Genomic DNA, 14802 nt, shown 5'->3' with positions numbered 1-14802 from the left:
ATAGTTTGGCCAGATAGTTCTGGCCAAAGCACAGGGCGATGGCTCTTATCCTCTCTGACCATTCTGTTGTGCTTATTTATTTAAATGCTTTTAATTAGGTGTATTTTAATGCATGTGAAGCATTACTGCTCAGCGTACAGAAGTGAATGATGACTCTTAGATGGACAAAGCACTGTTCTAAGGGACACCCTGCAATCGTCCTGATGTTGCAGGGGAGGAGATAACGTCGGCTGTCACGTGTCCTCCGCAGCCACCGATTTACAGATGTCTTTCACAACCGTATCCACCTATTGATTTAAAAAAAAAAACAAACCACAAACCGAACCCCTAAACTGCCAGTTCCTGGTATATCTGCCAAAAGAGAGATTTGAGAACCTTTGTCTTTTGATTTCCAGCCTATAACTTTATATTTGGCCTTTCTGTCCCAATTCTGTCTTCAACATACGCTCATTGACCTGCCTGGTACCTTTGGAGATGCCACTTGCATCTCATTTCATTCTTTGCTTTGCCAGATCTGATAAGTCGATCCCTCTTAATCTCTCCTCCTGACTCTCCTCCTCCCCTGATTTATTTCTTCTGTGTACTGGCTCTTGTTTCACTTCAGTTCTTTGGAACATAAAGGACCACAATTGTACTCACTTTTCCAGATGAGGACTTACAAATGGCTCACGTGCTGGCAGTGAAATTTCCCTGACCTTCCCTCTTGGGAAGGTTAATCATTATGCAGGTGAGGTTTTTATATTTATTTGGTTGGTTGAGGGCTGTTTTCTATGGCACTGGGGAGGTTTTGTGCTCTGGCTCCCATCTTCTGCCACAGAACACTTTCACCAGGTGTCACAGGTCATTTCTTGTGTGTGGATTTGTGTATAACAAATTGGTTTATAATATAAAGAGTGTTATTAATTATATTCTGTATTTCTCTATTTCCCTACATGTCTGCTTGCTCTTACAATCCAGTACTGCTGTATAAAACCCAGCGCCTGGGGACCTGTGCTTCCAGGCCTCTCAAGCATGAAGCATATGCAAAGTCCTGCTGTGGCTTGGCTTTGCAGGAAAGCCTTTGGGGTTCAGATTTCATTTCACTAACCCAGAATTATAGGCTTGTTCTTGTCTTTCCTCTGTAGGGAATGCAGCCTCTGCCCCGAATCCACTAGCCTGGATGTTTGGGTTTACAGCTGAGCTCCCCAGGGTTTGATTATCCACTGCCTCAACAGCTAATATCAGAAGGTTCCTCCTTTGCCTTTCTCCTTCTGGGGCTGAGGTCAGGTGAGATGGATACTCCTGCGTTGCCCTGCAGCAGATCTCCTCTTTCTCCACCTCTGTGCTTTCTCCTTGTAAAACCTCACTGTGCAAAACTGACGGTGAATGTCACTCCCAGTGTGACATGACCTGACTGTCCTGCGCCCGTGTGCCCTGTGTCCCTGGTCAGACAGGAAAGAGGTGGTAAATCAAATGGGTTCTTGATAAATTAAAGTCCTTTTTAGTTTTTTTTCCAGAAGGTGCTGCATCTGCTGATTCAAACCAGCTTTGGGCATGGGGCTTGAGATGGGTGTAAAAGCCAATCTGGAGGTGGTGCTTTGAGCCGCTGGCTTCCAGCTGAATGAGGCAAGACAAAATTAGCTGCAGAGGCTCATGTGACCTACTTCTTAAGCTCTGACGTGCAGCCTTCAGATGAGAAAACTAAACAGGAGGAGACAGCTTTCGTGGTAGATGAGAAATTGTTTCCATCCTGTATGACAATGGAGAGCTTTCAGGTTGTTTTTAACTGTCTCATGGTTATTGGGGCCGCTTAGTTTGCTGTAGCATGAATGTCAACTGACATTTGATCCTGCTGAAAGTTAAAGGGCTGTTAACTCGTTTTGAGAAAGCGGCTTTTCTTTTGTGTCCTGAGGTTCTTCCCAAGCAGTTCAATCTGACTGATCAGGTTACCTGTTTGCTGCCAGGTGCCCCCAGTGCCCCAAACTCAGTTTTCTCTGATGATGACATAAAACAGTAGCTCAAGGCCAGCACAAAAAGACCTCAGCTGGCTTGCAGTGGGAGTCCAGTGGCTGCACGTGGTGTTGGACTTGGGGTGAGAGAAGGTTACTGGAAGGGCTGGGAAAGAAGGTTGTCCTTCAAGTGAGGGAAGCATAATGGAAGAGTGGCTAAATGGATGTAGATGCTTCATAAAAGCTGAGCAGAGGGTGGCCTTTGCGTAGGAGGAGAATGGAAGTGTCCACTGTGGTCTGCACCACTTCCCATTGCCTTGGACGGAGATGGGTTGACGTCTGAGCCAATGTCTCCACAGATGCCTGTGGAAACCCAGGTGGAAAGATGAGGGAAGTGATATAGGTCACATAGTCGCAACAAACCAGGGTGAACAAATAAACAAAATTCTCTTCTTTCTCCATCTCCCTTTTTTATACTGACAACAGAGGTTGAGTGGCTGGGTCAGCAGTGTCACTCCAGGTGAAGTGCTCTGCTGAAGCCTGAATAGAACTGAACTTTCAGAGCAGGAAAGCTGCTGTTCCGTCAAGTCTCTTGGTTTCTTTTCAGCAAGCAGAACATGCCTTATAGCTGTTGCTTTGGTTCAGTGCACTGTATTCTTTTAACTCTTAATGGCTTTTTAAAGGTGGACTGTGAGGGAGGGAGAGGGGATCACTGAAGCACACCTTGAGGAGGTACATGCTCAGTCTAATGACATCCAAGACATAAATGCAGCGCCCTCCACCACCCAAATAGCTCTGTTTAGGGAATTGAGCTGATGTGAACCACCAAACTGCTAGTCTCATCTGCCTTCCAGGACATGGGGAGAGCTAATGGACAATCGTGGGTCGATACATACCTATGGCCCTTCATGAAATGTCCTGGTAGAATGTCAGTTCTGCTGGGCCCGGCCACTACAAAAGATGATGTTCAGTATGTTTCTTCTCCCTTGTGACAACTGCCAAGAGTAACGTGGTTGTTGATCAACTCCACTGGGTTGTAAGTGCTGAAGATGTGCTTGTTCTCATTGCTCTTTGCTTGTTCCTCCTTTGTTCCAGTGATTCAGCTGATGTTTGAGGTTCATGGGAGGAGATACCACTTGCTGTTCCTTTGCCAAGGGACTCCTGGCACACAGTTTGCAGCCTGTGCTTGGATGTTTTCTTAGTGACTTGAAGGAGACAGCTAAGAAGGAAAGAAACATTATTTTCTGCTATTTCCTTGTATGCAATATGTGTTGTCAAAGACACTACTTATCATGTAGAGAATTGCTGTGTTTGGATAAAGCACCCAACACGTTTCACAACTAGTAAATAATGACACCCTGATTTTTTAAAGCTTATCACCTATAATTAAGGATGGCTTTTCTAGACAATGGTAAAAAGACTTCTCTACATTAGTCTCAAAATTACAAACTTGAGATAAACTTCACCAAACCTGAAGTCTTGCAAAAGTTTTTCCTTAAAATGATTTCCTGTAGGAAGGATCATTTATCTTAGTTGGTGGCAGCATATGTCTGTCTTGGTTAGATAGTTTGCCTGGTACACAAATTACACTAGGAAATGGCACGGAGAAAAAGTGCTAAAATTCAGTAGTGTATTGCAGATCCTAAATCATGCGTCCTTGCACAGGGGTAAAGACAGATGAAAACAGGTGAACAAGAAAGCCAGTGAATACCGTGGGGTTGTTCACTGTGCTGGCTGAAAATGTGCTTGGTGCTGGAGAGCCCGTGTTCGTAACTGCCTGGAGTCTGGAGACAGAGCGAGTGGTGGGTAGGAGCTGCTCTCATGCAGTGCTGGTTTCTTTGCAAGGGGATTAGGATGAAGTTGGACTTCAGAATGTTGTGGTAGGAGCCAACTTTGGTACCTGCCTGGACTTGTCCAGCTGTTACACTCCCTGGCCCTAGAAAGGCTGGGTTTCCTTGGCCCTTCCTTAACCTCTGTTGACTCTCCTTCGATCATGACAGTTTTCTCTACAAAGATACCAGGCTGGCTACCTTAAGCCTTTTGCTGTGCTAACCTGCTTTTGGAAGAAGACATTTGAGGCTTTTAATCTCCTCACCTGACTTCCCAGGTTGCAGCAGTCTGTAGGGAAAATGAGTCTGTGAAAATGAACCTTTGGGGTAATTTCGGGAACTGAGATCTTTATTCCAGTATTGTAAAGGGGACAAGGTAGGGATGTGGGCCAAAGTCTGTGATAGGGACAAGAAATCATGTAGGGCAAAGGCAATGGATCTATAGCAGAAAATTACACACAATAAATAAATATCTTTACTGCAATATGACACACCACAAAAAGATATGAACCCTTGCCTTCCTTCCAAAGAGATTTATAAAGTCGATTGTTGCTAATTCGTCATTCAAGGTGAGTGCAAATAAATTGGCGCACTTTTATGAGTGAGCAAACTGCAGCATCCAAGACTTGCCTTGGCTGAGCTCCTCTGTGTTTGGATGTACAAGCTGCCCTGACCAGCTGTGGAAAGTCAGTCAGACAGAAATCGCTGGCTATTTCTGCTGCCATTTTCCTGACAAATACTCCTTTCATTGTAGAGTGTTGTCCAGGTCCCAGGAGGGATATATTTTATACTTGTCTTGCTGAGATCCAACCTAAAGATGAGGCAGTGCCAGCAGCCATCAGGCAAATAAAAGCCCTTTCAGTTCTCATTCTGCATTTGCTCAGTGGCTTTTGCTCCACCACCTGCACCGTCTCTGCATTGCATCTTCAAAACCTCAGTGTGCATGTGTGTGTCCATGGAGATGTGTTCATCATGGAGATGAACACCAGCTTCTCTGCTGTGAAAGCAGCCGTTGCTTGAACATCTCCATGCTAGCTCACTAGATGAAGCTGCATGTAGAGTCCAGTGTCCGCACTGGGACGTTGAGCCATCCGGATCATGGTTTGGAGCCTCGTGTCTGTGATGGCTTGGGTTTGTAATGCACTTTGAATTACCTGCTCCTTGGAGTGAAATCCTTTGCTGTCCTGGTTGCATCATCCATTGGACAGAGCAAATGTTTGTACCCGCTCTAAAAAGGAGAGTGAAGGAAGTGGCTGTGTGATTGCATGTTTTTCACTATTACCATTTCCCTAGTGACTATGAGGATTTGCTACATATGGGCTTGCTGTGTGGGGATGCTATCCCAAAGGCTGGACCAGTTGCACTGGGAACCTTCAGAGCTGTCAGTTACAGACCGGAGGGTGTGTAGGAAAAGTAAGAGCCTGATGGTGGGCATTAGTGGTTGTGTCACTGAGGCACAGTGATTAAAAAACCACAAGCTGGCAATCCCAGATCTGGGTTGTTTAAAGCGAGCTCTGAAGCACTACGAGAAGTGGGTAGGTGGAGAGGGGGCTGGGTGGGTGCTCAGCGCTTGCAGTGATGGTGAAGCCTGGTGTTGTTTCCAGCAGGTCCCCTCTGCCTTTCATAGAGTCACAGAATCACAGAATGGTTTGGGTTGGAAGGGACCTTAAAGACCATCTAGTTCCAACCCCCCTGCCATGGGCAGGGATACCTTCCACCAGACCAGGGTGCTCCCAGCCCCATCCAACCTGGCCTTGAACACTGCCAGGGAGGGGGCAGCCACAGCTTCTCTGGGCAACCTGGGCCACTGTCTCACCACCCTCACAGTCAAGAATTTCTTCCTCATATCTCATCTCAATCTCCCCTCTTTCAGTTTAAAACCATTTTCCCTCGTCCTGTCACTCCATGCCCTTGTAAAAAGCCCCTCTCCAGCTTTCCTGTAGCCCCTTCAGGCACTGGAAGGTGCTAGAAGGTCTCCCCAGAGCCTTCTCTTCTCCAGGCTGAGCAGCCCCAACTCTCTCAGCCTGTCTCCATAGCAGAGGTGCTCCAGCCCTCTGAACATCTTCGTGGCCTCCTCTGGACTCATGCCAACAGTGTGAATTGTGTGGAGCACAAAGGTGGCTGTTAAATTGTCCTTAGACGAGGAGATAGTTGTGAAGGCAGCAGCTTGTTAAAAGCTCTCTCTTCACCCTTGGCCTGCTCTCTGGTGGTGAGCTATGGAAGGATGCAATGATGTTTGAGAGCTTAAGCTGAAGTTTAATATATCTTCTGCCTCAGTGATCAGAAGACACCAATTACTATGATATTCTTTTCTCTTCTCACTCCCCTCTTTATCCTAAAATGAGAGCAGTGTTTTGTTTTCCTGACTTCTGGATGGTGCTTTAAAGATGCAAAGAGCCAGGTCGGTGCAAAGCTCGTTCCTGGCTTGGGCTCCTTTCTCCCATTGTGAAATCTTGGCAAACTGGTTTTGAACTTACAGTTTCTGGCTGGCTGTAGCAGTCCCCAGCAGCAGTGGGTGTTGCCAACGCTGGAGGTTTCTGTCACTGATCTGTTGTCACTTCTGGAGCTCTTTATTTCCAACAGCTTTCCGAAAGTTAGGGATGAGCCCATGTGTTTGAGTTATAGAACAAGGAGAGGAAAAAATAATGTTTCCTGCTCTCATTAAAGGGCCTAATTGCTTATGCCAGCAGGTAGTGCCCTACCAGCCTGTATCTCTGGTGCTCCCAACATACTGTGCTGTGCTTTGCTTTTGTAGTTTATAAAACTTTCTGATTTGATGTTTCATGAGGGAGGTTTTAGGGCTGCAGATCCATACTTGACTTCTAAGCGGGATTCAGAACTATTTGTGAAAAGCCATGGGTGAAAGGTGAGGTAGATAAGCTGGAACTGCTTGTTGGGGCAGTTCAGTATCGGAGCTGGTATCTCTGCGGGCTGATGCCAAAGGTATTACGTGTGTTAATTTGTGGAACATTTAATTTTCAAAGGTACCGATCTTAATGCATTTGGTGTTTGATGAGCAGAATTTGTTAGACTCCTGGTGACTGAAGGACGCTCCATTAACTGGGGTGACAGCCTCCCCCTGGGTCGACCCCGTACGACCAAAAGCTGCTGAGCCTGGCTCTGCCTTTCTTAGGTGTTTCTCCGCTGATTTCCCCTGTGGGCTTCCTCCTGAGAGCTGTCTTTAGGCTGTTTGTCCTCTGAAGGATGTCTTCCTCACTGCTTGCAGGTGGTGAGTGAACTTGCAGAGTAATGCTGTGGTGGCTGTGGACTGGGGGAGCATGGAAGTGCGGGTGCTTTGCTGATCATGTAGGAGAACATCATCTGAACAAAGCTGGAGAAGCTGAGAAGAAACAATGCTGAAGATTATTACTTTGTCTCCATCACTTGAAAAATTAAGGAAAGCACTGAAGCTGAAGCCTTCATCTGCAGGTTCCCTGATGCTAGGAAAGCAAATAAAACAGAGCAGAGACAGTGGAGTAGTGGAGCAGTTTGAGTGCAGGGAGGATCATCTGGCATGGGGGAGAACTTGGTTTCCATGGCACACAGATTCAAGCTTGGCCATCCTTCCTGCTTCCTCCATCCTTTGCTCCTGCTTTGCCAAACGTACGACGCAGAGCAGGCGGGAGCCGCAGAGGGAATGGTGTCACTAGTAACATTGCAACTGGTCTTTGGGCTCCTTCTCCTGAGGCCGTGACGTTAATTTGGGCGATGCTTTTCCAGCTAGAAGTCAGCAAGGTAAGGGAATTCATGCATGGATTTAAGAGTACATGGCTGTGCAAAATCAGGGATGGTGACCTCCCACTTTGTATCTTTCATGTGGGAGAACACTGCAAGGGACACCCATCTCCTTCTGTGACACTTGCCCAAACGCTGCAGTACTTCTGGGGCTGATACCATCCTATGAGCAAAAAGGACGTGGCCTGTTTTAATTTCCACCTCCACCACTTTGCAGGTGGGCAGGGGGCTGCGAGTGACACTTGGTTGTTGGTGAACTTCTTACACTAGGCATGTTGAGGTGGGTATTGAGGAAACGTCTGGCTTGCAAGTGTTCACGTGAGTCTTGGCGCTTTGGGGTGATTTCTTGGGTTATGCTGGGATGGGGATTTTGATTAAGAAGGTGCTGCAGTGGATTTTGAAGAATTGGGAAGGTGGTTGTAGCAAATGCCTCACAAGGAGCTGCTCACCGGTCCTCTTTGGTGGAGTTATATATAGATTTTGCTCTCTGTGGGTCCTGTTAGTGTAACAGTAGGTTGCACAATGGGCTCGTAAGAGAGCTTTTTGTCTAGAGATTTATTGCCCCTTTGAGATCGGGGTGTCAGGGCGATACAGACTTTCCAAGGGAGTGCTGAATAATCCCTGTTCTGTGTGCACAAGGGCAGACAGCCAGGGCATGACTTTCTTCTGTCCCTCCCAGTAAGGAGAGGAACAAAAGTCTCTGTTCCTGTAAGCAGAGTGAGAATACGTGCAAATAAAAATACTCCCTGTAGTGCTTTAGCATAAATAGGGCCCAAAAAGTTGCCAAATCATTCCTGAAGCTGCTTTTTACCAAGCGGGGAGGCTGCTCAAGTGCTCTTTTTTTTTTCATCTGGAGAGATTTTTGACCCTCTGCCTGCTCTGCTGTGGTGCTGCTGCTTTCCCCAGCTGTGGTAGGCTGAAGCTCTTACAGCTCGTTAAATAGCCCGAGAAGTTCTTTAATGAAAATTAATTGAGTGTTTCTAATTTGCATGTCTCTTGAGGTAAGCAACTAGATTTTTTTTTCTTTTTTTTTGCTTAATTTCTGATTCTGTTTCATCAATTACTTCCTCGAAAAGCCCACACAAATTAAAACTCGAGGCAATAGCCATATATATTTAATTATTAGAAGTTAGTGTTACAGAAGTTCATGCCATTTTCTGCATTGTGCTTGGGAAAATAGAGGAGAAAAAAAACCCTTAATCTTTTATAAGCAAAATGTTTCTCATTTGCTGAAATTCTCAGGCAGGTTATGAGCAGTCAATTCCTAGAAGGGAGATAACTTAGATGAAGTAAGAAATGAAGAATGATGCAACAAATGTAGATGATGTTGATTCCTTTTCTGTCTCACTGATAGATATCTAGGGGAAACATGGAGGTGTTACATGTTCTCGATGCTATTTTTTCTGTTAGGGAGTAACACAAGTTTTCTGTCTTTCCACTGACCTTTCTACTGCTTATTTTTAATGAGAAAGAAATTTTTCCTTCAAAATGTCCTTACTGGAACTACTTGTACATCAGGGCAGAATGGTTTTATGGGGGTCTATGGTTACAGAAGCCCCTTTTTCTGCCTTTTCTCTTACACAGACCCCTTCTTGCTGCTCCTCTTTCTTCAGTAAATGTATTTCTCCTCTTGGCTTTGGTCTGTCGGGCACGTTTTCAACATTTTTTCTTTATTGAAGACACACAAAGGAAAGGTGACATGGTAAGGGTCTAAAGATGTGAATTTAAAATTTGTCCTGCAGAAGGAGAATATTAAATGGTTTTTATCCAACTAAACAAAAAACCCACCTAAAAATAATACAAATTAAGATGCATAATTAACTCATCAGAGATGATAACAGGCTCTTCTATGCTCCTGTAGAGCAGAGCCACTAATACAATGACAACTATGGTTGATCTGTAATCACCTGTATATCCCCTGAGATTTTACATGCTTTTCCTGCCAGGTCAGCATTGATTTCATCAGTTCTGAAGCTCTCACACTAACAAATTTACTCAAATCCGTGTTTAAATGAAAGATGAGATGCTGACTCTGGGTGCTGTGATTCGGGCGCAGCATAAAGTCACTTCTGAGCAGCAGCTAAACAGACTAAGCAGCCTTGGATAATGCTTGGATGCCACCATGGTTGCGGGAAAGCTGAGCAGCTCATGCCATTTTGCTGTGCACCCCCAGACTTTCAGTCATTTAACGTGTCCTTCTCCTGATGTCCTCCAGTAGGTGAGGTGTAGCCTGTGTCCTGGCTAGGCAACAGTCGCAGGAGGGTTCCTGGTACCAGGATGTGCTTTTCCAGTGGATAATGTGTTCGGGCTCGTTTACTTGTTCTTCCAACCGTGCTATAGTGTTTTTATGGCAGGAACTTAATCTGCAGCTGGACAATCGAAAAAACGATCTAAGGAAAGGCACGAAATAAGAGATGCTAGAAAGTGACCCTGGTATTATTTAGCCGAGTTAATCCCAAATGTAATACCCTGGGTTTAACTGGAATTACACTGGGATTAGTTCGCCTGATACCTGATCGCACTGTAATAGCTGCCTGGCTTCAGGAGTTGGTTGAACATGGTGCTGCTTGTCCCCTTTCAGCCCCATTCCTTCACCTCCACATTGTCCCTGCTCCTCCTTCCCCATGCTGGGCCCTGTTCCTTCTCTAGCAAGTCCCCATTTGAGGAACCCCATTTATTCCACTGTCTTTCCTTTCATCTCTCCCTTGAGGTTTCCCATGTTCTGTTTCAAGGGTCCTTCTCCCATTTATCTCAAGGAGCCTTGCAAAATCCCACCATCTTTTTCCTGTCTATCAAGGGGCTTCATTCAGGGCACCAGCATTTTAAAATGAGAGATGAAACAGGAGTATTTTTATGGTGAAGGACATGTATGGCTGCTGGAGATTGCGTGATGAACAGGTAACGGGAGATGCCCACAACTCCCCTGCCCAAAGCAGACTCTTCATGTTGGATGTAGAGAGAGCTCTTGCTCTTCTGGGCATGATTAGAAGTGAGTTATCTCCTCCTAGAGGAGAGGCAGCACTGTTTGTATAGCTGTCCTCATAGCCCTGAGCTGGATTCAGGGGTGGGTGGGTAGGGATCAGGAGGAAGTGGTCAGAGGACAGTGCCATGCTGGATCGGGCTGTGCATCCCCAGGTGCACAGAAATAACACGATGTGCAGAATTACACACCCACAGGGAATGTTTCTTCCTTCATTGCTGGCTCACGGGCCATCCCAAGGATGGTGGTGTGGTTTCCCTCCACTGGGATGTTGCCTGTCCTCTAGTTCAGCAATGTTCTGGGATTTGAGCTTTTCCAGCGGTGGAAAACGGAGGATTTGGGGCAAAGCTGTCAGGCATGGGCTTGTTCCCCTCACGTGCTGAGCTCCTGTGTGTTTCTTCCTGACCTTCGTGGCGTTTTGGGCAGATGGTCAGGGGCCAGCCTGCAGTGCTGCTTGCTTTCAGACATCATTATTACCCTCCAGAGGTGTTTTTTCAACTTGTTTTGCTTGAGATCCTGTTCCTCCTCTCTCTCCTTGAACGCATGGGTGGTTCCTTGCCAGGAGCAGGACCCGTCTTTACCTGGATGGTGGTGGTTGGGCTCCGTGTCTGCAGGCGGGCTGCCATCGCTGAGCCCAAACTCCTCAGGCAGCCGCCTTGGAGGGGATTTTTGATTCCCTTAGGATTTTTAGATGGGGGAGTGGGGTTTGTCGTTGGGGACTCGTCCTTCGGGGGAGCCGGGCCCCGCGCCGCCATGGCGCTCTCCCTCAGAGCCCCCTCGGCGGGCCGGGCCGTCGCTCCCTGCCGGCCTGCCCTCGCTGCGGGCCGGGGCGGAGGAGGAGGCGGTGGCGGAGGCGGGCGCAGGCGAGAGGGGCCGGGCCAGGGACGCGCTACGTGTCGCTGGAGCCCTTATAGCCCCGGCCGGGCCCGGCCCGGCCCCGCCGCCCGTCACCATGTCGAGCCGGCAGCAGACGGTAGGGCCGCGTCGCGGGGCCGCCGGGCGGGCGGGGGCTGCGAGGCGCGTCCGGCTCCTTGAGGAAACCCTCTCCCTAAACCCTTGGGGCTCGCCCCGAGGCAGGCAGCGCTGGGGTAGACGTGGGCTCCTGGGTAGACGTGGGCTCCCAGGGATACGCGGGCTCTGTGGGCTCAGGGCGTCGAGCCCCGTGGGTCGCGTTGGTGGCTGGCGGGCACCTTCTGCTCAACACCGGGACCAGACCCAGAGTTTTCCTCTTGGGACGCACCCATCACCTCACAGAAGGACATGAAAACCATCCCGTTACGGTGCTGGGTGCTGAGGATGAACGCTCTTGCCGTGAGCGGGTCCACGTCAGTGCGAATGTGTGGGTGAGGCGCGTGCCCTGCCAGCGCCTGGGCGAGGGCCTGGCTGTCCCGCAGGTTAGTCCCGCATCCCTCGGCAAATATGCTGTCCCGCACGGCTGTGCTGAAAGCTGCCGGCTTCGCCGCTCGCCACGCTGATCCTCACTGAGCAGCCTCCCAGCAGATCCACCCCGCAGCCTCCCGGGCGAGGCCGAAGGTTGAGGCAGAGAGAAGGCTGAGCCACTGCCTTGCTCACGGCTTTTCGGGGTTCCTCTGCCCGGGTCCCACCCCGGGGGGAGAAGCTGGTGAGACAGCCTCCACCACCACTTACCAGCTTTCAGAGTTGCTGCAGAGCCAGTTTTTTAAAAAAAAAAGTAAAAAATAATAGCCGGAGCATAATTCAGTTAGAAATTAAAATTGCAAATCACAGTCACAGCCAGAAATAGTTTTCCGCTTGTCAGCTGCCCTCCCTTACTTCTTGGATTTGGGATGTGGGGTCTGGGTCCCTCTAGCTTCACATGCATTTCCCAGGTTTTAAATCAGAACCGTAAGAAATCTTGACATGACTCTCTCAGGCTACTTTTTGCTGGTTGGTTTTATTTTTTTTTTACCTCATCATAAATTTTTCAGATGGATTTTGAACACACTGGTAATCTGTCCGAATAGGAATGCAACCAAAACCACGCGTAACAAAGCATGCTTGTGCGACAGGGTGTTCTTGGAAACGTGGAAACCTGTGGTTTAGGGATTATTTCAGGGAGGGGAGGTGCAAGACGTGAGCTGTGTATGGGAGGTTTGTTTGTTTCTCTGACAGGAGGGAGGCATTACTGAACTTCCAGAATAATCCCTCTCCTTTACCTTCGCTCTGGGCTGGAAAAATGACCTTTATAAGCAAGATTGTGGCTGACCTTCGTACTGTGACTGTCAAAACAGATGCTATCTGATTGACAGTTGTAGGCGTATTTTCATGTGTTTATCTGCCAGGTATGTGATAGAATGAGAAAAGCCACGATTTCACTAATTACAAGAGCTTTTGGTAATTATGATGAAACAGCGATGATATCCCTTCAGTGATCCTCCCGGTCTGTTGCCAGGGAGGTGTGATGCACAAAGCGTAGATGAAGTTCTCGCTCCTAACACGGTCTCAGCAGCTCCTCAGGTTCAACCATCTCAAGTCAATATCAAAGGTATGGGAGAAGGCATTATGCCTTGATAGCACAATTATTTGTCCCTTGATGAGCACAATTATTTGCATGCGCATGCGGGCGATGGCGTCCAGTCTCAGTGCAGTTGCACGGTGCAGTTCAGGAGGGTTGAGGCATCAGCAGCACATCAGAGGTTTGGCCTAACGAAGGAGCAGGCAGTAGCACAATGTTCTCCTGCAACTAGCAGCCTAAATGTTGTAGTTCAGAGGAGTTTTAACATGGTGAATTTTTCGTGACACCTTTTGTAGCTGCAACAGCCGAGGTGGGTCCATTGGAAGATGGGATGCACAGAATAATTTGCCCTACTGACATCCCTATTAGTACAGCAGCTCGTCCTTCTGTTGCCCCTTAACTTAATCCCCATTTTTCATTCTCCTGGTAACATGAATCCTTATTGCTCATAAAAACCCTTATTACTAATAAAATCTCAGGTTTTACCACTTCTTCACAGTGCAGATGATGTGTTAATATTTCTCCAGCAGACAAGGTTTTGTGAGGCTGGATGTTTCCAGCATTGTTCACTGTGTGAGCATGTGTCAAAAATGGGTTTTGCAGGTGATGCTGGTGAGCTGTCAGCTTTTGAAAGGCGCAGTAGTGCTCGCTGTTGCGAGACAGACTGTCTGTGTTATTTGAACGTGCTCCTTGTTTTGGAAATTGAATAGTTGTAAGGCCAGGATTTAAAACCCAAATTCAGCCTGAGTGCTCTCTCAGGAGTTTGAGGCTGCTTTGAGGATTGCACACCCATTTATTAACAGAAGGTAAGGTACAATGAAGAAAACTTAAAGGTTTTTACTTCTGAACGTGTTGTCCTTAAAAATGAACGAGGCACCTTAATTCTGCTGAAGCCCCAAGACTTGGTGTGCAGGAGTTGCTGGTTAGTATGGAAAAGCTCTCTTCATTTCTGCTCATGACATTGCAAGGGGCACGAAGTCCTCTACGTGCCGGGCAGCGTCCTTCTGTTCAAAAACCTCATTGACAGAAAGCATTTATTTCTCACCAGTTTCAGGACTGACTTTCTGGGGAGAAGAACAGTCTTTAATGATGACCTTAAAGACTTAATGTTCCTTACACAGGCCTCCTGTGTGCCCCAGTGGCGAAATCCTGCTCTCGGGAGTAAGTACACCGTCAACTAATTGCAGTGGGTAGCGTGGAGCTGTGGGACTGCCCTTGTTTATTGTGCGGGCTCTTGCACAGCGCGGCATTCAGGGCCGAGCCGTTCTTTTAGCCCCGTCGAAACAGCACCTTGTTCTCCGTACACCTGCGGCGCCGCTGGTATTTCCTCAGCTCGTTACCTCTCCTCGCCGAGCGGCGTTTTCATAACGAGCAGGAGGTTGCAGGTGGTGCGGTGCCCTCCGGGGAGGCAGCTTGCCACGGGGCCCGAACCCACGTGCACGGCCCTGCCCTGGAAGGGCTGGCCCTTCGCCAGCGTGCCTGGCTGCGTGGCTTGCGTGTCCCCGTGGGTGTGTGGAAGGTGCAGCTCAACGTGTCTCATGAGATGGAGGTGTTTGGAGCCGGCTGCCAGAACCCTGCCCCTGACAGCGGGCAAACATCATCCTCACTGGCTGCTTTCAGGGAGTTTCTCTCTGGATGTCCTTACAGGTGCTTAGGGGAGAGTGAAAGCCCAGTCCCGAAACCGCCTTTTTCAGGGTGTTACAGCTTTGTCATCTGTCTGGTCTTGTAACAGTGTCTCCAGGAAGGTGAGCAGTGTGGCGTGTGGCATCCCACGCTTTCACTGGGATGCTGTTTCAGTAGCCCAGTGGATCACAAAGCTGTAACTTCTGATAGCTCGGTTTTGCTTATGTGCACAGT

General features: G+C 48.1%; 1 protein-coding gene across 1 annotated transcript in view; it reads left to right on the top strand.

The window, feature by feature from the left end:
* The first annotated feature begins 11424 nt into the window (after positions 1-11424).
* The window catches only part of PAPSS2 (3'-phosphoadenosine 5'-phosphosulfate synthase 2), a 31961-nt gene continuing 28583 nt past the window's right edge, over positions 11425-14802 (top strand). The window contains exon 1 of the mRNA XM_068416500.1: positions 11425-11445. Within this exon, the coding sequence (XP_068272601.1) occupies positions 11425-11445 (21 nt within the window). The remainder of the gene's footprint in view (positions 11446-14802) is intronic.

Source organism: Nyctibius grandis, chromosome 20, assembly GCF_013368605.1.
Source record: "Nyctibius grandis isolate bNycGra1 chromosome 20, bNycGra1.pri, whole genome shotgun sequence".
Lineage (NCBI taxonomy): Eukaryota > Metazoa > Chordata > Aves > Nyctibiiformes > Nyctibiidae > Nyctibius > Nyctibius grandis.
Note: the sequence above shows the minus strand (reverse complement) of the source record. Positions and strands in the feature narration are given on the sequence as shown.